At 33.1% G+C, this 24,182-nt stretch overlaps 1 protein-coding gene across 1 annotated transcript in view; it reads right to left on the bottom strand.

Annotated features, from left to right (window-relative positions):
- ROBO2 (roundabout guidance receptor 2) overlaps nucleotides 1-24,182 on the bottom strand; it is a 1,375,087-nt gene that overhangs the window by 161,819 nt on the left and 1,189,086 nt on the right. The window contains exons 4-5 of the mRNA XM_049785493.1: nucleotides 21,838-21,958; nucleotides 8,949-9,087 (exon numbers count right to left, since the gene is read on the bottom strand). Of these exons, the coding sequence (XP_049641450.1) occupies nucleotides 8,949-9,087; nucleotides 21,838-21,958 (260 nt within the window). The remainder of the gene's footprint in view (nucleotides 1-8,948; nucleotides 9,088-21,837; nucleotides 21,959-24,182) is intronic.

Raw genomic sequence — 24,182 nt, 5'->3', positions numbered from 1 at the left:
GTGTGACCCAAAAACCAAAAAATAAAAATAAAAAATAAATAAAAATAAATAAATAAATAAAATTACATGTTCAAATATGACAAAATTGTAATAAGATGCTGATCTCCTAAATCCTAGTCAATATTCCAATGCCACATTTAACTTATTAAGGTTAAAAACAACAAAATTAATCAGAATTGTATCTTAAGAAAGAAAATACAGTGGGAAAAATAAATCACTAAGTGATTTTAGTTATAAAATATTTTAAGAAAAATTGTTCCTAATAATATTAATCATATCATTTCTCTTCCTTTTATATTTTATTTATATATGAAAGAGTATCTCAAAGGAGAAATAAGAACCTACTTTTAGGGCTTGGCATGAAAGTGACTTTTGTCACTTAAGGTTAACTTAAAAAATTACCCTAGTCATTATCTGAAAGTCTGATATTAGCGAGTCTTCTTTTGATGGAAAAGTGACAACTTCTATGTCTCCAGTGTTGGAAAATGTCCACAACCCATGACAGGTGGCAGTTAGGCAGCTTCTTTGCTTTGTAAACTGGCACCTGATCTTGGCTCTGCCAACACACAACACAAGGACTGCCAGTTAATGGACAGCAGAGCATCTCTGACTTCAAGGCATTTCATATTCCAAGTGTGTCCCAGCTTGTTCGTTGACCACTGGCCAGAGCTTAAATTAGATGCCAATTTCCACATTGTTTCTGAGCTGAGATTCTTAACAGATGGTTCAGTGTGGTCACAGGACATGGTAACACGCAACTCCCATTCTAGGTGGCAATTAGTTTTGTGTTATCAGCAACTATTAGCACCTATTTGATTAAAACAGAAAATGTGCCACCCTGGCAACCCTCTGAAAGTTGTTAATTAATCTTGTTTGTAAACAAAATCTTTATCTTTTGCTTTCGAGTAGGTAACCTTGTCGAGACCTAATTTAGATTTTAAAAACACAAAGGTATTTTATGTACAATTTCTAAAAAAGATCTTCATCATTATAGATTAAAAATTAATTATACTATTGGTTACAATCTTTCAATATATAATTCCTAACCAACTTTATACAATAATTTTGGCTTTGGGAGAGTATTGGAGAATTACTCCCAATTCCACCTTTGGGGATTTCCTAAAGAGTTTGGGGAACCAAATCCAGTCCTCCTGCATGTGAAGCATGTACTTCAGCATATTGAACTATCTCTCCAACTCCCAATTATTTATTGTTTTCTGAAATATAAATCTGTAAGCCAGACAAGTTCAAAAACAATAATAATATTAAATATGGAGAACTTTGTTTTAACAAAAAGGTTTCATGATAGGTCATTTTATGTGCACATTTTTCAAATGAACATACTTCTCTGCTAAAATATCAGTGGTACTATGATTATTACTTTAATATTATTATGGTGATGGTTTCTTATTATCAGCTCATAAACAATACTCTATAATGTACCAAATTTTATGGAAGTAACTCATACCTCATTGTCTGGGGTTATGATAAAATATCTGGATCATGCAAAGTCCATGATAGAAAAATAGGTGACATGACTTGACAAAATGAGGAAAATATGAACAACTAAATACAAATACTTAAAGTATGTAGTAAGTTAATAGTATGTTGTGTTTCTCTGGAAATCTATTACAAATGAGAGATATAGATTCCATAAAATTGAAGAGTCTATATTTTCAGCATTATTTCTTTCTTTCTATAGTTATCTATGTGACTAATAAATGTCACTTATCAGCTGAATTTATTAAAATAGGGCACCTGTTATGTGCATCCATGTACCATTTATAGCACTTTGAATTAGTTATATCATTTTAATAACCCTTTGATTTAGAATAGATGGAACAATTATTCGCTGTGTACAAATGAGCTAAAGCGTAGGTTAATCATTAGTTCTACCACATCTCTGGTCCATATCTTCAGGATGTAAAACTCAGACAGCGTAAATAGCTTCTTCAAGGGCAAACTCATACTTAGTGGTAGGAAACAAATCTCAGCTACCATACAGGGGAATATAACTAAGAGATTGAACAATGTCAAAACTAGGCCTGGCAAGGGCCTAAGTATTCTTTATGCTGTCAGTAGTTGAATAAAAGATCCATGGCCATTTAAGTGCAGTTTATATTTTCCAGGAAAAAAGGACAGACATATTTTTATAGTTGAAAATTCATAGGTTTCTTATTTACCTTTTTCTATTTTTACATTCCAAGGATCATCCATGTGTTAGATGACATATGATACATACACATGTATGTATATGTTTGCATACACATATCAGATTTTTATACTGATCTTATTTTTTAGTCCCCCATTCCTTTTCCAAAACCAATTTTGGGGGGTGGGTGTTGGACCAAACCTGGTGACACTCAGGGGTTACTCCTGGATCTGTGCTCAGAAATAGCTCCTGGCTCAGGGACCATAATGGGATGCTGGGTATCAAACCCAGGTCCGTCCTGGGTCAGCCATGTGCAAGGCAAATGCCCTTCTGCAGAGCTTTTGCTCTGGCCATCCAAAACCACTTCAATTGAACAATCTTGACCAGCCAACCTAGTCAGTGTGGTTATTTATCAGAATTCCTAATGACCCTTGTCCTTGGAGCACATTGTACATGAAGGCCAGTCTCAGCAGGGTAGCTGGGCCCTGCTCAGTATCTCTGTCTCTCTGAAACACAAGCTCTCTCTAAATAATGCAGCTTCTCAACAATTAATGGAAGAACATTTTCCAGGGCTAAGTGAAAAGAGCCACTTAGTGCAAAAATGGCACCAAAAGTGGAATTATAAGTGGTACAATTCAGTTCCTTTTCTTAAGAAATCCTATATTTATGTGAATCTCACTTTTCATTGAGCTAAGACTTTGAAAAAGTCTCTCTTATAATACACTTGCACTTTAGAAAAAGGAATTTGTCAGTGGGTTCCTGAAAATTGATAGTATTTTGCACTATATATCTTGAAATTCTTATTCTTACTGCTTTTTCTATTTTTATGAAATATTCATGAATTATATTCACTAGGTGCAAGCCATCAACTGCATTTAGAATTCACTGGCATATGTAAGAATGTAAATAGCATGTTGTATTTCTTTTTTTTTCTCTCTGACAAGCCATTATGAATATTCTTTTCTCTACTCTAAATCACTATTGAAGAAGTTAGTGTCACTTTAGAATGAGTTTTGAAAATATAAAAAATAAAATAAAAATATCTTTGGATTTAATAATCTTGATACTCTAAAAATACATGATTGATGAAAGAGATTAAATACTCCATTTGCAGTCTAAAAAGTCCTCTAATAATGAAATAAAATGAAATGAAATGACATGACAAGCACATATGTTATATTTATCTCACTGCATCAGACTCAAATTCTTAAAATATATTTATGTTTTTTTCAAAATAGTAGGTTAAAGAAGTTCCAGAATGTAGATAGATTTAAATGTTACTTTATTTCTTTGACAATAAATATATTATATTTCTAGTATTATGTTTCAGAAGATTTATCATACATATGGTTCTTCTTCAAAATTGCAATGTTATGATGGAACATTGAATAAAATGAAGTATTTTCCCAGTTATTATAAAAACTTGCAACTTCTATCACATTTAACACTTTGGAAAAGATGTGTTAAAGGTCCTTGATCATTAAGAAACACCAATTAGCAAAAGCTCTATATTTGCCTGAGTAAGAAAGATGTAATGCCCATGGAAAAATTTAGGATTACATCAGTTTTTTATTCAGTATGTTAAAACTTTCATAATTCAACCAATGTAATAATATAAAACACAACATAGAATTCATTTTTCTTGCTTTCAATAATAACTAATATACTAGCAATGAACATTATAAGTATAAATATTTAATTGTATAAATAAATAAATGGTCACACACAATCATATATGTAGAGATAAACTGACATCACATATTTGATAGTTTAAGCTTTAAAGGAATTTTCAAAATTATAAATATGAGCTATAAATTATTTACCCCATATTTAATTTTTTCCTTTAAACATTTTATTTTCACATTTGTATGTAGTATTTTTGTCCCTTATATATGAATCGCTGATATACTTGAGCATATTGAGATGCCCTAGGGATGGGGGGCATGTTTTGATTTTTAGTATAGTTACAAAACAAATTAGAAATTTATTTTTACTTTCTGGAATCTTCAATTGTGAGAGTTCTAATTTCAGAAGTTACTATAAGCAATTGGCATTTTAACAGTGGCATTTATAAACTGAAGTCCCCTTCCTATTTTGTCTTTCTCACCTGTAAAATACCTAAATACATAAACCTAGCACCAACTGAACATTATGGACTTATTAGATTTGGGAAGTTCTACTTTTCCTATCTTCAATAAAGCATCCATCTAACAAAAACAAGTGTTAATATATATCATATCTAATATAAGAATATATATATATATATAGCCAGGATATATTGTGATTTTTATTAAAGATAACTGGTGAACAAAGTCAGCAATTAATGAGAAGTTAAAGGAAGTTTTATAGGTATCAATTAAAAAATATTTCCATGACAAAAGAATAAAACTCATAAATTATTTCTGAGTACTGAAACATTGGCAGAGTTATTTTCTGTGTTGAAGTATTAAACAGCTATCACAGCATTTCATAAATTTAAACTTGAATTTGAAAAGGTTTTCTTGTCTCTAAAGAAAAGTAGTCACATATTACTTACAGTGTAATTACAGGCTCTGCAGCTGCCCTACAAAGCTTTACTATAAATGTATTAAGAATGAACCACTACACAAACCTTATTCAAATTTCATTAAATGTTAAGCCAAAGAAATGTCATTCCCCACACCACTCCATGCAATTGCTTACACAAGAACAATGGACATCTCCTCATTCTGAGACCTAAATAATGTAACAGAATCAATGTTGTTGATTTAAGCTATAGTTGCTCTAGTCATTATGGTCATTCCTCATCGAGTAAAAAGATCTTGTTACCCCTTATTATGCCTAAGTGAAGTTTATGCTAATGCATGCCAGTGAAATAAGCTTCTTTGAAATACCATTTAAAGATTGAGAATTTAAGAGAAAGATCTTGGCTTCTATCATGATACTGATCTCAATCTATGTTGTACTGATCTTTGCTTTAAGGCTTGCTGACATACAAGCCAGAGCTTACATAACATCTCGATTTGACTACTACTTTAAAACATATTTAGCTGGTCACATGGAACATGTCAGTAATAGAAGGATAAATAAGTTGAAAAAATAAAGAAAAAGTTGATATATTTTAAATATGAAACTTCAGAAACTCATGATTTTCTCAACATGTACTTTAAATGCTGTTCTCTGATTTGTATTGGAATTCTGAAGAAAATTAATTTGGCAGAAGGAATTATTTTAGCAGAAAAATTGTATTTATTTGTCAGATTTATTGTCTTAAAATGATCTTAGAACAAATCAAACTAGAATTAAATATCATTTTCATTTAAAATTATGGACCTGTTTAATTTTAAGATACTTTTTAACAACTCTTCAATTGATCTTATTTAATGAGTAAAACAAATAAGATTATCAGGGATTTTTAAAGATATTTTATAACTCTTAATATGAGACAAGAAGGATATTCTCTTTATCTTTCTTCCTTAAATCCCATAAACTCAATCTAATAATAAGAACATAATAAAAAAATTTGAGTATGGGAATATCATACAGAAAATTCTATTATCGGGGCCGGTGAGGTGGCACTAGAGGTAAGTTGTCTGCCCTGCAAATGCTAGCCAAGGAAGGACCGAGGTTCGATCCCTCCGTGTGTCATATGGTTCCCCAAGCCAAGGGTAATTTCTGAGTGCTAGCCAGGAGTAACCCCTGAGCATCAAATGGGTGTGGCCCAAAAATACCAAAATAGAAAAATTAAAAAAATAAATGAAAGGAAATTCCATTATCAAAGTTAATCAAAACTCCATTATCAAAATTAATCGAAATTTCAAGATCATGAAAACAAGAAGTCTAAAAAGCTATCTCATCATATTATGAAACAATCTAGGTAAATGCTATACCCTATAAGTTTGTTAAAATAAATAACCTGTATTGGTTCCTATGACAGAAGGATATTAAAAAAAATTATCTAATGAAGGGCTCAAGTGATAGCACAGATGATAGGATATTTCCTTGGGCAAGGCAACCCAGATTTGATCCCGGCATAACATATGGTCTCCAAAGTCAGTCAGGAATGATTTAGAATGCAGAGTCATGAGGAACCCATGAGTGCTGCTGGGTATGAACCAAAGTTTCCTCCCCCTCAAAAATCCAGTGATTTCGGGCCCAGAGAGATAGCACAGTGGTGTTTGCCTTACAAGCAGCCAATCCAGGACCAAAGGTGGTTGGTTCGAATCCCGGTGTCCCATATGGTCCCCAGTGGCTGCCAGGAGCTATTTCTGAGCAGACAGCCAGGAGTAACCCCTGAGCACTGCCGGGTGTGGCCCAAAAACCACTAAATAAATAAATAAATAAATAAATAAATAAATAAATAAATAAATAAATAAATAAAAATAAGCTATCATAGATCTAGGAATTTGTGTAATTGAAATGTATAAGATAAATACATGTACTTATGAAAGTACTGATAGTAATGCCAACAGAAAACACACTAGTAAGTGTATAACATCTCTGAAAATATGTTTGATTTCTGCTTTTTTTTTTTTTTTTTGGTTTTTGGGCCACATCCGGCAGTGCTCAGGGGTTACTCCTGGCTGTCTGCTCAGAAATAGCTCCTGGCAGGCACAGGGGACCATATGGGACACTGGGATTCGAACCAACCACCTTTGGTCCTGGATCGGCTGTTTGCAAGGCAAACACCGCTGTGCTATCTCTCCAGGCCCTGATTTCTGCTCTTTAATAAAACTTTTCTTTTAGGATAGATAAAATATAAAATGTATGCAGTTGATGATTGTAAAAATTGTCACTTCAGAAGAGTAGGAGGAATCCTAAAGAAACTTTGCAGCTAAGCTTGCTCATCAGGAAAAAAAAAATTATTTGATCACAAAATCAAAAGTTTTCAGGAAGTTTGCCCTCATCTTTCAAGTTTAGGGACACTCATAGTAGTGTCCAGGGCTTTCTCTTATGCCTGCTCAGGGTTGACTTCTGGTTTTTATTCTTGGCTCAAGTATATAACCTCGATAGGCTAAGCGTAAGGTAAGCATCTTACCTTCTGTACTATCTCTTCAACCCCTATTCATAGAAAATTAAGGGTACAAAAGATTTAAGTGTATATTAAAAATAAAGAGTGATATATCTCAAAAGAATGGAGTTTATATACGAGAAAGGAGAGAGAGAGAGAGAGAGAGAGAGAGAGAGAGAGAGAGAGAGAGAGAGAGAGAGAGAGAGAGAGAGAGAAGGTGAATATGCACTTGTTTTCCAAATGGGAGATCCAGGGCTGGAATAATAACACAGCGATAGGGAATTTGCCTTTCATGCAGCCGACCAAGGACAGACTTAGGTTCACTCCTAGGCATCCTATATGGTCCCTGACCCTGTCAGGTGCGATTTCTGAGCACAGAGTAAGGACTAACCCCTGAGCGCTATTGGGTGTGACCCAAAAAGACACACACACACACACACACACACACACACACACACACACATACACACACACACACACATACTCACACACACACACACACACACACACACACACACACACACCCCAAACAAAGCAAACAAAAAAAATGGGAGTGTGAGTACAAAATCATGAGTAATCCCTTAGCACCACAGGATGTTGTCAAAACAAAAAAGACCAACCACCATAAACTTCCTCTACAAAACTAAGAATGATACTAAGGGAAGTTATCTATAAAGATATAGCAAGTGTAAAAAGTAAAAGGAGACCCTTAAGTGAGAAATTCTTTCTGTGTACAGTAATATTGACAACTTGCTGCCTTTAATAAAATACTATAATAAACATCTGACAACAAAGAAATAGCTAATGTTTTGTACTTGAGCAAATTAAAACATTCAGAAAAGATATTAAAGTGATATTCAGTGAAAACCTGAGATAAATCATGTGAATCCTATCATTAAAAACTGAACACACTGAATTCCATAGAAACTAAAAAAAAAAAATCAGAGAAATTGTTCCGATGTATTGCAGTGACTTGGTATTGTGCTAAATAATTTCTCCTTTGAAAGAAACCTTGAATTAACCTACATCATCCTTTTGTTAGTGATTTTCTGCTTGATGAAAAAAGGCAGACAATATACAGTGTGGGGTGGAAATAAAACAGTAGCTCAAGAAGACAAGTGTGGTAAAAGGTCAAGAATTCAGCAAGACTTTTGGACTCTAAGAACAATCAGTGATTACCAGAGGGATTGGGGCAAACATAAATACTGACAAAGGTTTTAAAGGACAGAATTAGATTTATCATTAATTTAAACTCTATAATCATACATGAAAGTATATAATCTTATAATGCAAAGTTTTTTCCAGAATATTAGTCTGTAAGGGGTTGGAGTGACTGATAGTAAAGTGAACATAGCCACACTGGGTCCCATGCCCTGCACTGCAAATAGTCCTTGCCAGGTTTGATTGCTGAGTAAAGAGCCAATAGTAAACCAGAGTAGTCAGGCATACATACCAGAATAAGAGCCCCAAATATTAGCAATTAATTATTTAAATCTTAATTACAGAAATATATATTTATTATATCTTAAAAAAATTTTAGCAGACCCAGAATGACCAACTTAAAAGAGACCATGATTCCTGAATTCTTGATATCTAGAGAAAATAGGTGGAACAAGATAATACTTTGAGTGTTTAATGCAAGTGACATCAAAAATCACAAATACTTCACTTATAATAGTAGGTATGTGATTTGCATAAGTGAAAAGAATACACCAAGATTTCAGATCTGGATACATCTGGGATGTTCATTTCCTTTGTAATTATTAGATGGTTATCTAATGATTTCTAGCCATTAGATAATTTTACCTTCCCCGTGGCAAATCTGCATCATCCTTTTTCCACCGCACAGTTGGTTGAGGATCTCCCTGGACCTGACAACGAAATTCTACCGCTTCTTCCTCCAGCACCACCTGGTTAATTGGCCTCCTGAGAAATGTAGGTCGTTCTTAAAAAAAAATAAGTAAAATAAAATTAATTTATATGTTTGATGTACATTAGCAAAACAATCTTCAGAAAATACTAATTTTTGAACAGTGGTACCTAATTCTATATCTCAGCTATTTCTTGATATAGTTAGTTTTAAGAATTGAAAATAACTTAGTAAAACAAAACATTTTGAAAGGCAAAAATAAAAATAAATTTGTTTATATATAGCACCATGCACTCTTCTCAGGGGAAAAACAAACAACAGTAATTGATTCTTCAGTGAATAGTTGAGTTACATCATGTGACTCATATTTTAAAAAAGTTTCTACTCAAAAATATGGAAGAAATGATGAATTTATTACAGTAGTTTAAAGTAAAAAACTAAATTTTGAAACTAAATTGATGTTATAAAAAATAAATACTATATCATCAAGAATTTTTAAGAAAAAAATTATGCTTTCACGTTATACTAGTGTTACGGAAACCCCAACCTATGGTAACAAAGATCATTATTTTCAAATTGCAGTGGGGAGGAATAGTTTCAGAATTACATCCACTAATTGTTTATAAAGTTATGTCTTAATCTTTTTCCAAATAAAAGGCAATACAATTTTAAAAACAAAATAATTATAATCAACTATATTTATGTTTATTAAGTTTTGCTTTGTTTCCATATTTTATTTATTTTTTGAAATCTATACCTCAACCTATCACGACTAAATTAGGTCTAGTATTTTCCAGTATGTTAGTTTCAAAAATTTTCCTATCTATAAAAATCGTATTGAGAGGACTAAAAATGTAGCTTTACATATGTAAAACTATTTAGACTTATCTAATTATTTTCTTTTTGATAAAGTATGACTTGGGAAAATTACTATTTAAAAAAAATTATCACATGTCTCCAAACCTTAGACAAGTCCAACATTGCTATTCATTGAAGTATAAAAAGAAGTCAAGGATAAGAAAGATGAAATCCATAGGGAATTGACACAATTTATCTGGCCATATGGCCATATTTAGTTAGTTGGGAATTTAGTTTCAAACCCAATTTAAAAATATGATACAGTGGTCGACAAACCAAAACATATTTAACAAGAAACCTTTAAAGAAAATACACCATTTCAAAAGCATATGCATAAAATTTAGAATTCTATGAATATAATGACTAAACAACATCCATATTTATCAAAACAATGTGGAAGTTTCCAGAAGCATATGAAATTGCAATAAACTCTCACAAAGAACAGAATTGTTCCACAGTAAAGCAGGCAGTAGAGATCAAATGTTTCTTTAAATACAGAACTACATATACTAAACATCCAAGGTGCTAAGTCATAAAGCAAAGGAAACAGAACTTTATTAATGGAATTTTTTTATTTCATGTTAATTTATAAATAATCCATACAAATCTAAAAGGGGTATTTTAAATATTTTAAGTAATCAGAATTAATTAAGACATAAGTGTGATTCCTGGAAATGCACAAATGTGTTGATGTAAGTCATTTACTTTTTTGCACTCTGGACTCTGCTTATGAGTAACTATTTTAGTGCGAGTAGAGCTGATACATAGTAACTGCTTCTGCAATTAAATAAGCAATTGGATCAGTATCTTCTTATGGGCATATAGAAAATTAATAGCAAAAAGAAATTCTTACCATGACAGGAAGAATGACTATCAAGTGTAGTTACTATCATTTGGGGATGCTAGTTCAAATCATCTAAAAATTGTAATATATCAGTGAGAAAGAGAGGATGGTGGGTTTGATACCACATGAAATTGAGAAATGATCTCCAGTAAAATATCTCCCTTGGCACTTCCAATATTAATGGGGAAATCATATTACAACCTGGCATATGGGAGAGTGATCTGAGAGAAGTTCATCTTTATCTACTCATTTGCTTCAACACATGCCAATACAATGTTGTCCCAGTGTTTGAATATGGTAGCTAGCTGGGAAACAGCTAGCAGTTTGGTTTCATTGGAAAAGTACTGAAGAATTAATCTACTCTAATAGTAGATCTTGGAGTGTCTTGTATTCCTGACCCAACAATCTAAGCTCTGTACTGACAGAATGGAAGACCATTGAAGGACTTTAGGTAAGCAACATAATTAAATGCATGAAACAAATAATATTAGCATATTTAAAAGATGGCGCAGTGGTAGGGGTTTGCCTTGCATGTGCTGACCCAGGACAGACCGGGGTTCAATCCCCCTGCATCCCATATGGTCCCCCAAGCCAGGAGCGATTTCTGAGCGCATAGCCATGAGTAATTCCTGAGCGTCAACAGGTGTGTCCCCCCAAAAAAAGCCAAAACAAACAAACAAAAAAACAAGAATATTTGAAAGAGATGAATTACAGCAGAAACAAAGCAGAAAATTCAGGCCAGAAAGATAGCATGCAAGTTAAGGCACTTGCCTTGCATGAAGTTAATTTCAGTATAATCCTTGCTAGGATCTGTACATGGAAATCCCTAAATTCAGAGCCAGGAGTAAGCTCTGGATGTTGCTAAGTGTGGCTCAAAAACAAACAAAAAAAAAAAATAAAGGGAAAATTTTTATAAAGAATATGAAATAACAGGCATAAAAATTACATTACTGGGGATGAAACTCAAAGTAGGGTTTACCTCACACAGGTAATCATATTTTTACCAAAGCTCTTGGATTAAAAAAAAAAAAGTATATGTAATTGGAAAGATATAAAGAAACCTCGGGGCCGGAGAGATAGCATGGAGGTAAGGCATTTACCTTTCATGCAGAAGGTCATCGGTTCGAATCCCGGCATCCCATATGGTCCCCAGTGCATGCCAGGAGCAATTTCTGAGCACGGAGCCAGGAAAAACCCCTGAGCACTGCCGGGTGTGACCCAAAAACCACAAAAAAAAAAAAAAAAGAAACTTCTTCGGTATGATAATATTTTATCATAAAATAAATGTATATTTTAAAATTCAAAATATTAAAGTCACGCCTACTTGCATTTTTTAATGTGCTAAAAGTAGGAATCAGTGAAAAAAAAAGGAAAACTTGCGTATTTAAGAGCCAAAATAGCCATTATTGGAATAAAAGCTGCAACACAACTGGAATCTCCTGATTGTAACTAAACTCTGCAACACAACAACTGGAATTTCCCTATTGCAACATCAAAAACAAAATAATAAAGATAAATAATATCATTGTAGCAATACTGGTGGTATAGAGAAACCTTGTAATATAAGAAATATAAGAAAATGCTTACATACTCAGTGAAAAACTTGAAAGTTACAAAGTTAACTATCTTTGTGTAAGTCTAATACTGACATTTCTCATGATATGATGTAGATTCTAAAAATAAGTTGCCTAAAGCTGAGTAGACCAATTCCACTGAACTCCATATTGTCAAACCAAAATCTTGGTATCCTTCCTTCAACTTACTACCAGCCACAAAAATGTTAGCACTGCAAACTTTATATCAGATGGCACAAAAGTTAAAGTTGTCTCTTGGCCAAGGGCACTAATGGGATCCTACAGAGTTTTTGGTTATCATATGTATTGTAAGACCCAGTGTTTTATATGGAGACAGGTGGAAGCACCTGATTTATAATTTCAAAAAGAAGCAAGATACAAGATTCCCTACTGCTGTTCTGATGAACTCAGCAGGGGTTGAGAACTTCCCAATGAACTGTCTGTATTCCTTTCTGCCCTCAAGCAGAGTCTAGTTGCCTAGCAACTGGCAAGCAACAGGAGCAAGTGTTAGGTATAGAATTTTGGGGAATCTGACATTGGTTCGTGGTGGAAATTCAACTGATAGAGAAACTGGACAATGCGAAGAAGAATAAGACAAAAAAAATTTTCATTGAAATAGAATTTCAGGCTGGGCTTCATACAGGTATCTTTCTTAGAAAGTGTCTTCCCACAAAATAACATTCTCACAAAGTAAAATTTACTGATAAATTTTAAAGTTTGGTTACAATTTTTTAAGTACTATTCTAAGGAATTTCCATAGCACCCATATTAGCCATTATCTCTAAATTGCATTACTCATTATACCAATTGTTTTCTTCTAATTATATGAAGCTCGCCTTCTACTTTGCAATTTTAATTGGTTAATCACACCCAAAAAAGAATATTTTAAAAATATGCAAATTTGCCTAATACTTTCAATGTTTTATTTTATTTTCTAAATGTCTTTATTATTATATTTATTATCCTATATTTATTATCCTGAGCTCATAGCCAGGAGTATCCCCTGAGCGTCACTGGGTGTGGTCCAAAAAGCAAAAGAAAAAAAAATTTTTTGAGAAAATATAAAGAAAAATTTTGGCCTGAAAACAGGGTATTCCTACTTTCCTCACTCACTAACATTTTTATGATAGTTCTCAGTGTAGTTATTTCTCTAACTGTACTCATCACTCTTTACGGTGAACTTCATATTTTTAAATAAAATATTTGTTGAAATTTTTTATATTTTTCTACCTAGATTCCTACCTAGAATGTTTGGAATCAAAAAAATGAATATTAAAAAAAATGAAACAGACTGAACATACAACTTGGACTATTTTATCTTTAAAGTAATGACTAATGACTATTATAATAACACAAATAGAAGTCGCATCCTCATTTCAGACAAACATTGCAAAAATAAGTTTATTTCCACCTACTGTTTTGTGTCAAATTCATCTACAAATAAATGCATGGTTAGACATGATAGAATGTAAATTAATAAATGGGTACGTGAATAACAGATACCAATTAATACTCCATGTAAAATTTAACCCATTTTTACCCTGTAAAATTTATATAAACATTCTGAAGTACTGAATAAGGTGAACACAATTTGGACTCACATTAAAATAAGGTCACTAATCTTTCCATCTTATCACCTTTTGTCCAATCACATATTGAAAAACAAGGAGATATATCTCCAGGGCCATTTGCTTACTGCTTATCAAGTTTTCTTTCTGAATGGCCTGATCTCTAATTGTACAGCAATGTAGTGATCAGAAGCAATGTTTTTGCCAATGCAATTAACTTCTTTTTAAATGTGAGATTAAGTGGATTTGAATCACCTGCATAACATGCTTACAGATTTATCTCTCTAGAGACAGTAGTGTTATTTGGCAGCATCTTACTATGAAAAGTGCAGTTCTCAAGTAGCCATAAGGTTAGTTTAGTTCCAAATCAGTGTATGGGAAAATTCAACTTCACTGTGACTGTAGTAAAAATCAAATGTGAAGCCTCAGTTAAATAAGTCAATAATCTTCAGAAAGTAAAGTAGTCCATAGCAGTGAAAATAATATCAATCTTAAAGGTGGCTGTATAGTATGCCTCACATTTCTTATTTATATGCTATAATGAAAGAAAATAGCTGGCCAATGAACAAGCTTTTCCTTTCAGTCCATTCAATGAATATGGTTGATAAACATAGAAATGAATGTATTTATGCTAAAGGCCATCACTAGTATCATTTTATTAATTTAAAAATAAACTCTGGCATTTTATTTTCAACTATAATGGAAGTATTAGTACAGTAAGTACATAGGTAGAATCATTTACGTCAACTAAGATAAAGGTCCACAATAAAAAAATATTAGAATGATCTGTTGCTTATAAACCTTATCATAATTTCGTCTTATTGAAAAGTACCTGCAACTCTATAGTGTCTATTAAATTGGAAAGTCAGATAATTTGACTTAAATTTATTTTTTTTATTAATTTGACTTCATATATATAAGAGCTAGGGATCATGATAGTCCCAGAATGAGAATTACCATGCCCTTCCAAAAAAGACTGAATGATAATGATCAGTTTATTTAAATAAGATGAAATGAAATCTGGCTTCATTCAGTTTTCTGCTCTATGTCTGAAAGTAATGATCCTGTGAGACAAAGAAAAACATGAGTAGATACTCTCAGCTCAGAGAAAAAGAGAATGGCTTTTAATATTTTGGAGGCAAGTTGTAGTATTTATGTCATTTCTCATCTCACAAAGAGAACCTCTGTTCTTAACATAGAATCTATTCTCAATTCTACTTAAAGAAATAGGAGAGATTTTCATTAAATAAATTAATAAATATTTTCCTACTCATGGCTTTTAAATAAATAGTATTCCAAATATTTTACATGAAATCCAATTACTTGATGTTTAAGTCAAATAACAAAAAAATTAAAAAAAATAAAAACCATTATCATAATTTGACACTTTCTAGTAGATAATATAAGTGATTGCATTAATTTAAGTTTGGGGAGTTAATATAATCAATGTTCTAAATTAAAATCTGAAAAGTTAAAAAAAGAGGTAAGGCAATAGAAACGATGATATATAATCATCTTACACAAGAAAATGAAAACAAAATACATAATTGAAGAATATACATACTGGTAGAAATATACAAATACACCCTGAAAGCAAAAGGTATGCATGTATGTGTATATGTGTATATATTATGTGGATAAGTGTAACTTAGACACGCAACTGGGGTTGGAGCAGCACGTAGGGTGCTTGCTTTCACATAGACAATATGGGTTCAAACCCTAGATTCCTATCTGACCTCCCAGCACTTTTAAGAAAAATATTTCTAAGTAGAGGTCCAGGAGTACCCCCTAAATTCAGAGCTAGGAGTAATCCCTGATCATCACAGGATTTGAGTCTATTAATGAAGAGAAAAGTAAAAAGAAACAAACCTAACAAAGAAAGAGAGAGAGAGAAACTTGATAACTCATATTAGGAATGAAAAAGGAGAGATCACTACTGATATGACAGAGATTCAAAGGGTAATCAGAAACTACTTTGAGAAACTCTACTCCATTAAAAATGAGAACCTGGAAGAAATGGATAAATTCTTGGACTCTTATAATCTTCCAGAGTTGAAGGAAGAGGATGTAGCATATCTAAACACACCCATCTCCATTGAAGAAATTAAAACAGTAATCAAATGTCTGCCCAAAAACAAAACCCCAGGCCCAGATGGATTCACTAATGAATTCTTTCAAACTTTCCAAGAGGAACTACTACCAATCCTGGCAAGACTCTTTCATGAAATTGAACAAACAGAAACACTTCCAAATACCTTTTATGAAGCCAACATCACCTTGATACTTAAACCAGACAGAGATGCTATGAAAAAAGAAAATTACAGACCAATATCGCTGATGAATGCAGATGCAAAGATCCTCAACAAAATCCTGGCAAATAGGATTCAATGCCTCATTAAGAAGATCATCCACTATGATCAAGTAGGTTTCATCCCAGGAATACAAGGATGGTTTAACATCCGTAAATCTATCAATATAATACACAACATAAACAACAAGAAAAATAAAAACCATATGATCAATAGATAGAGAAAGCATTTGATAAGGTCCAACACCATTCTTGATCAAAACTCTCAGCAAGATGGGAATGGAAGGAACCTTTCTCAATATAGTTAAGGCCATCTACCATAAGCCAGTGGCAAACATTATCCTCAATGGAGAAAAAACGAAAAGCCTTCCCTCTAAATTCTGGCACAAGACAAAGCTGTCCTCTCTCACCACTCCTATTCAACATAGCACTGGAAGTACTTGCTATAGCAATTAGGCAAGAAAAAGATATCAAGGGAATCCAGATAGGAAAGGAAGAAGTCAAGCTCTCACTGTTTGCAGATGACATGATACTCAACTTAGAAAACCCTAAAGACTCTACCAAAAAGCTTCTAGAAACAATAGACTCATATAGCAAGGTGGCAGGCTACAAAATTAACACACAAAAATCAATGACCTTTCTATACACCAATAGTAATAAGGAAGAAATGGACATTAAGAAAACAACCCCATTCACAATAGTTCCACACAAACACAAATATCTTGGAATCAACTTGACTAAAAATGTGAAGGACCTATACAAAGAAAACTATAAAACTCTGCTCCAAGAAATAAGAGAAGACACGGGGAAATGGAAACGCATACCCTGCTCATGGATTGGCAGGATTAATATCATCAAAATAGCAATACTCCCCAAGGCATTATACAGACTTAATGTTATCCCTCTAAAGATACCCATGACATTCTTCAAAGAAGTGGATCAGGCACTTTTGAAATTCGTTTGGAACAATAAACAACCTAGAATAGCTAAAGCAATCATTGGGAAAAAGAATATGGGAGGAATAACTTTCCCCAACTTTAAACTTTACTACAAAGCAATAGTTATCAAAACAGCATGGTATTGGAATAAGGACAGGTCCTCAGATCAGTGGAAAAGGCTTGAATATTCAGAAAATGTTCCCCAGACATACAATCACCTAATTTTCTATAAAGGAGCAGGAAATACTAAATGAAGCAGGGAAAGCCTCTTCAACAAGTGGTGTTGGTACAACTGGATAGCTACTTGCAAAAAATTGAATTTAGACCCCCAGCTAACATCATGTATGAAGGTAAAATCCAAATGGATTAAAGACCTCGATATCAGACCCAAAACCATAAGATATATTGAACAACACATAGGCAAAACACTCCAGGACATTGAGACTACAGGCATCTTCAAGGAGGAAACTGCACTCTCCAAGCAAGTGAAAGCAGAGATTAACAGATGGGAATATATTAAACTGAGAAGCTTCTGCACCTCAAAGGAAGTAATGCCCAGGATACAAGAGCCACCCACTGAGTGGGAGAAACTATTCACCCAATACCCATCAGATAAGGGGCTAATCTCCAAAATATACACGGCACTGACAGAACTTTACAAGAAAAAAAACATCTAATCCCATCAAAAAATGGGGAGAAGAAATGAACAGACACTTTGACAAAGAAGAAATGCACATGGCCAAAAGACACATGAAAAAGTGCTCCACATCACTAATCATCAGGGAGATGCAAATCAAAACAACGATGAGATACCACCTCACACCCCAGAGAATGGCACACATCACAAAGAATGAGAATAAACAGTGTTGGCGGGGATGTGGAGAGAAAGGAACTCTTATCCACTGCTGGTGGGAATGCTGTCTAGTTCAACCTTTATGGAAAGTGATATGGAGATTCCTTCAAAAACTGGAAATCAAGCTCCCATATGATCCAGCTATACCACTCCTAGGAATATACCCTAGGAACACAAAAATACAATACAAAAACCCCTTCATTACACCTATATTCATTGCAGCACAATTTACCATAGCAAGACTCTGGAAACAACCCAGATGCCCTTCAACAGACGAATGGCTAAAGAAACTGTGGTACATATACACAATGGAATATTATGCAGCTGTCAGGAGAGATGAAGTCATGAAATTTTCCTATACATGGATGTGCACGGAATCTATTATGCTGAGTGAAATAAGTCAGAGAGAGAGAGAGAGAAAAAAACGCAGAATGGTCTCACTCATCTATGGGTTTTAAGAAAAATGAAAGACATTCTTGCAATAATAATTTTCAGACACAAAAGAGAAAAGAGCTGGAAGTTCCAGCTCACCTCAGGAAGCTCACCACAAAGAGTGATGAGTTTAGTTAGAGAAATAACTACATCTTGAACTGTCCTAATAATGAGAATGTAGGAGGGAAATGGAGAGCCTGTTTAGAGTACAGGCGGGGGTCTGGTGGGGAGGAGGGAAACTTGGGACATTGGTGATGGGAATGTTGCACTGGTGATGGGTGGTGTTCTTTACATGACTGAAACCCAAACACAATCATGTATGTAATCAAGGTGTTTAAATAAAAAAAAATAAAAAGAAATGTAAAAAAAAAAAAGAATATGGTTCTCCTAACACTATCTGTGGTATGGATTTGATGTACACTTAGACTGTGATTTCTCTTTTTTGTATTCAGATAGACAGTAGTGGCCACAACTGGACAGTAAATGTTTAAAAAGAAAAAAAAATAGAACAAATGGTTCACATCCTATGGCAATGTGGTCTTTAAAAAAATAAGTTGCATCAAACATGTTTTTGTTTATAGGGAACAATTTGAAAAGCTGTTACTTTTAAAATTTGAATCTAAGCACACCTAGTATGAATGAATGAATGAAAATATTTGCATATGATTGGCATATTGGCAACCCCCTTCATTTTTTTTTGAGTTTTACTTGATGTGCTTTAATACAATATTTTAGGAGAATAATTCAATATTTTTTCTTTTTTAATATATAAGTCTCAGTTATTTTTCCTATATAACACCTACAGGTAAAGATTAGGTTGCAATGAAAATACAAAAAGCTTCCTACAGCTTTGTAGTTATAGAAGTCATATTGTTTAAGATAAATTGTTGCTACATGAAGATAAAGTTGGAAATGGGGAGTTAAATATAATTCCTTTTATTTAAAATTTAGGTGAGAAATGATAAGATTTAACAATAATGAAATATAAAAAAATTCTTTGAAAAACACAAACTGGAGGCAAGGGCACAACATAAAATAACGAATGTCTTATTCTACATAGCACATTCGTAATTGTTTCTAAGAACTGGAAATCATGTTTGTCTCAAGCAATACTTGTCATCCTTGATTTAGATTACTGCTCCTTTCTCTGTGTTTTATTTCTGGGTTTAGATGCTATTTTCTTATCAATAATGGAATTTTTGGTTCCTTTTCTTAACTGAATATTGTACTCATAACCCCACAGGTCACTTCTGACCAGTTTATACCATCAGATAACCATTTTTAAGCTTCCTTAATCAATTCATCCAGAGAAACTGCCTTTAGACAAATTCAATCCCTTTGGCTTACATCTCTTTTCAAAATAATTTAGAAGTCTTCCTGTAACTCTTGACATATTTAGGAATCACCTATAAGTCTTTAGGGTAAGTTGGATAAATATTTTTGTTATACAGTCTACCTTACTGGCAAGTATGAAAAATAGCTTAAATAATGACATTAAACATTTTCAATTTCCTTTTGGAATCAGTTTATGCTGCTCTAAATACAAAGATTAAAAAAAATCTATTTCAAAGCTTGTGATAGATACAGAAATGTCACATTGATTGTTTTATTAAATAGGATATATGTAAATGGGATATCCTATTTTATATAAATAAATAAAATATAATATATTTTGTGGATATATTTTTTTAAATAATTTGTGGCTTTCAAAGCTAACAATCAGTCACCACTTATTTCATATAAGACCAGGCAAATTGTATGTTAGTTCTTATGGTCTGACATACATGTTGAGACACTTGTAAGTGCTGAATAAAATGTATACAGGGCAAATGATACTCTTCTGATCTCCAAATGTACATATTTTATTATTATAATTTACTATTTTTATAACTACTCAACTTCTTTTAAAAAAAATGATGAGGCTTCTCCCAGTTCTTTCATTAGGGATTTCAGACTATTTAGAATCCACATGGAGTTTTACTAGAAACTACACAGTATTCTAGGTTTCTGCAAAGAGAGGATTGTTCTTTGGCACAAAATAAAAAAGTGTTACTTAATGCTCTCTATATAATGGGAATAATGATATGGCTTTTATTTTCATCATGACACATCTAAACTGAAAAAGAAAAAAAATGTAAAGATACTATTGCTGCTGCCCTTGGGTATGTTCTGGAATAATGATTAGGAAAAAATATATCATACATAAGACTATATATATATATATATATATATATATATATATATATATATATATATATAACTGTACCCATATTTGTTCTAACTCTTACCATATTTCCACAACCAATCCTGGTTCCATCCCTAATACTGAATGTGATTTCCTGAAAACTCCTTAGACAGAACCTTCACCATAGCACTGGAAGTAAGCCCTGATCACTGTCAGTTGTGGCCCCAACACACAAAATATTAAAAAAAAATCTCAATAATAGGCAATCTAAAATGTACAATGATCTCTTGTACTTAAAAATTTTACTCAGAACCATAGAGACAGTCTAGGGGTTGAGACAATCATATCTTGCATGCATATGATCACACTCATCCCTTAGAACACACGGTTCCCTAGCATTAGAAGCTATATCCCTGAAGTCTCTCAAGCGATATTGGGTGTGATACTGGTGGACCCTCAGCCAGGTTAGAACTAGTGGTCTCTGGTTACTAAGATTTGTATAGTATTGCATATGCAGGATGTAGGACTGATTTTACTAGTCCGATTGAATGAGCATGTCAGGAACTGGTTACCAGGTAGCCACTTCTTGAAAACTATCAATATTTATATAAAACAGCAATAATAAAGTATTTCTGTAAAGCATGATAGATAAACACATATATATGAGTGACATGGATCTATATATCTGGATTCAGAAATTGAAATGGCAGATGCATCACTGGTTTTGAGGATGGTGCTTAGCTAAGGGTTACTCCCAGTGCAATGTTCAGGGATCATTCTTCCATGGCACTTAAGAAGCCATGAGGTACCAGGGATCAAACTAGAGTCTCCAACATAAACTATGCATTCTAGTCATAAAAGCTAACTTTTAGTGATTCACCAGGAATTGTTTTAAGTTGAAAGAAAGTCAAATATTTTTGTAGTACTTGCTAATTAAAGCCAAATAGCCTACTCTAAAAGCTACTTGGTAAATTGATCACAGTGCATAGTGTTCCATGTTAATGGGTACATTTCTAAAACAGATTTCTGAAAAAGAATTTCCTGTATTGTAATAAAAGGGAGAATCCTATGAACATATGAATAAAATAGGTGCATTTCTTTCCAAAGTTTCATTTTCATTCAAAGAAAAGATGAGAACAATTCTAGACCCATATTCTAAGTAACTCTCCCTATGTGATCTGATATATATATATATATAGTACTAAAAAAACTATTAAAAATAATAAAAATACAAACAAAGAAATTTATAATTAAAAGTGTTTTACCAAAGACAGTCAGCTCTGCTGGGTCGCTGTCTCTTTCTCCCACCATATTGGTGCCAACACAAGTATACATCCCCGCATCACTTTTTCTGGTATTGGAAATCATCAATTTTCCACCACGGATCTGTTCAAATAAAAGTATTTTTTAAAAAAGAAAATTTTATTCCTATGTAATTTTGAATGCTTAAACACCATATTTTTCTCACAAAGAAAATACTTTTCAGTGTTTAACTCCCACTATTTTGCTACCTGATGTGCTTTCCCATTCTTAAATTCTTCCATACCAAGTCATCAATTTTTTTCTTTAGATAATGCTTCCTTAAGGGAGATATTCCTTCTTTTTTATCTGTTCCAATTTTGAATCTTGTGACAGCTTTCATTAAATCCTGATGATTGATCTCTCTGACATTCAGTGGAGTGAATCTCCACTTATATTTGCATCAAAAAAATAAAACACTATATATGTGATTTGGATAATATGATGAAATCCAAATAAATTGAAAGAATTCAACAAAATACTAGGGAGCTCCTGTATGAACAATACAGTGTTTGAAATACTAAGCAGTCAAATCATAAAATACACAAGCCAAATCATAAAATAATCTGTTGTTTATATTTCCCTTTTTAATATTATATTTAACTCATACTAATTGCATCTAAGAAAAAAATTGAGATTTTCACAAGCTCCCTAATGACTTTTCCTATTTTAATATTGTATTCATATTTTCAGTGAGAAAATTTATAGATTCATAAACAGAAATAATTATAGTAAGATACTTTCCATTTTTTGTTGTATTTGGGCCACACCCATTGATGTTCAAGGGTTACTTCTGGTTATGTGCTCAAAATTGCTTCTGCCTCAGGGAACCATATGGGACCCCAAGGATCAAACCCAGATCAATCTTGGGTCAATCGCATGCAAGGCAAATGCCATACCAGTGTGCTATCACTCCAGCCCTTCAAGATACCTTCTTGCTAAGAGACTTTAATAAAAAAAATATTTAGTATATGCATCATTTTAGCTTATTTTCAAACTTGATTTTTTTAATTTATCTGATTCTAAACTTTCTAATGATAGTGTTCTTAAATATCACATAAAACACAATGACTTCTCTATTACTTTTTTGATTTTGTAGCCAAATTTAATGAAGGTATATTCTCATAATACATATTTCAAGATGTATCACAGAAAAGTATTCCAACTTTTTTCAAGAAGAGAAAAACATAAATCAACTCCTAATTAATTCAATAGATCATAATGAATAGTAGGCTTCATAAAATTACCACAAAGGCCATTACATCTCCTCTTGAAAATGAGTGGGGCCATTTTTTCTGCCAATGGCATTAAAATGATGTCTCAACAAATGAAAAGTTCTTAAACACAGAAATTGATTGCTCTTGCTGGATTAGAACCAGTTTGCATTATTCTGCTGAAAATCTACAAGACATTACCAGAAGAACCAAAGCTACCTAGATGAGGCCTACTTCATTATCAAACAAGTGAGAAAGTTATTCTAGATCATTCCATTCAACACCCTTTTTAAGTAACAAAAATATACAAGATATTCTATGATGCATTATTCTAGTTAATCCAAGGCCAACTATAGTCAATTTGCCTATAGTACCATAGTCTCAAAGAATGCTTAGGAAAACAAAATTGAACTTGAAATTCTTAAAATTTGGATTTCCACTATCATCCAAATAAAAAATTTGGAAAGAGAAACAAAAATATGCCACCTTATATATTTTTCATCATTATCTATCTCTATATTGATATTTATACCTATATCTATATATATCAAGCCATGAGTCCTATAAGCCTTGAGGACTTTCTGGTGAGCATCCTTCAGGCAAAAAAAAAAAAAAAAAGAGGGGCCAGAGAGATAGCAAACTGGTAGGGAGTTTGCCTTCCACACAACCAACCTAAGAAGGATGGTGATTTGATTTCTGGCATCCCATATGATTTTCCAAGCCTTCCAGGGGTGATTTCTGAGTGTGGAGCCAGGAGTAACCCCTAAGCACTGCCAGGTGACCTAAATACCACACAGGAAAGAACTAATCTTCAAATATGTGATGGAAAAAAATAACTTCACTCTCCCTAATAGTCATACTATTTTTTGGGGGGAGGTCACACCCGGCAGTGCTCAGGGGTTATTCCTGGCTTCAGGCTCAGAAATTGCTCCTGGCAGGCACGGGGGACCATATGGGGCACCGGGATTCAAACCGATGCCCTCCTGTATGAAAGGAAAATGTCTTACCTCCATGCTATCTCTCCGGCCCCTGTCATACTATTTTTAATATTCCTTCCTTTTATTTAAAAACACAAAGAAACAAATAAAAAAAATAGA

The sequence above is a fragment of the Suncus etruscus genome, chromosome 13 (genome assembly GCF_024139225.1).
Source record: "Suncus etruscus isolate mSunEtr1 chromosome 13, mSunEtr1.pri.cur, whole genome shotgun sequence".
Taxonomy (NCBI): Eukaryota; Metazoa; Chordata; class Mammalia; order Eulipotyphla; family Soricidae; genus Suncus; species Suncus etruscus.
The sequence above is the reverse complement of the archived record's forward strand: the minus strand, read 5'-3'. Positions and strand labels throughout refer to the sequence as shown.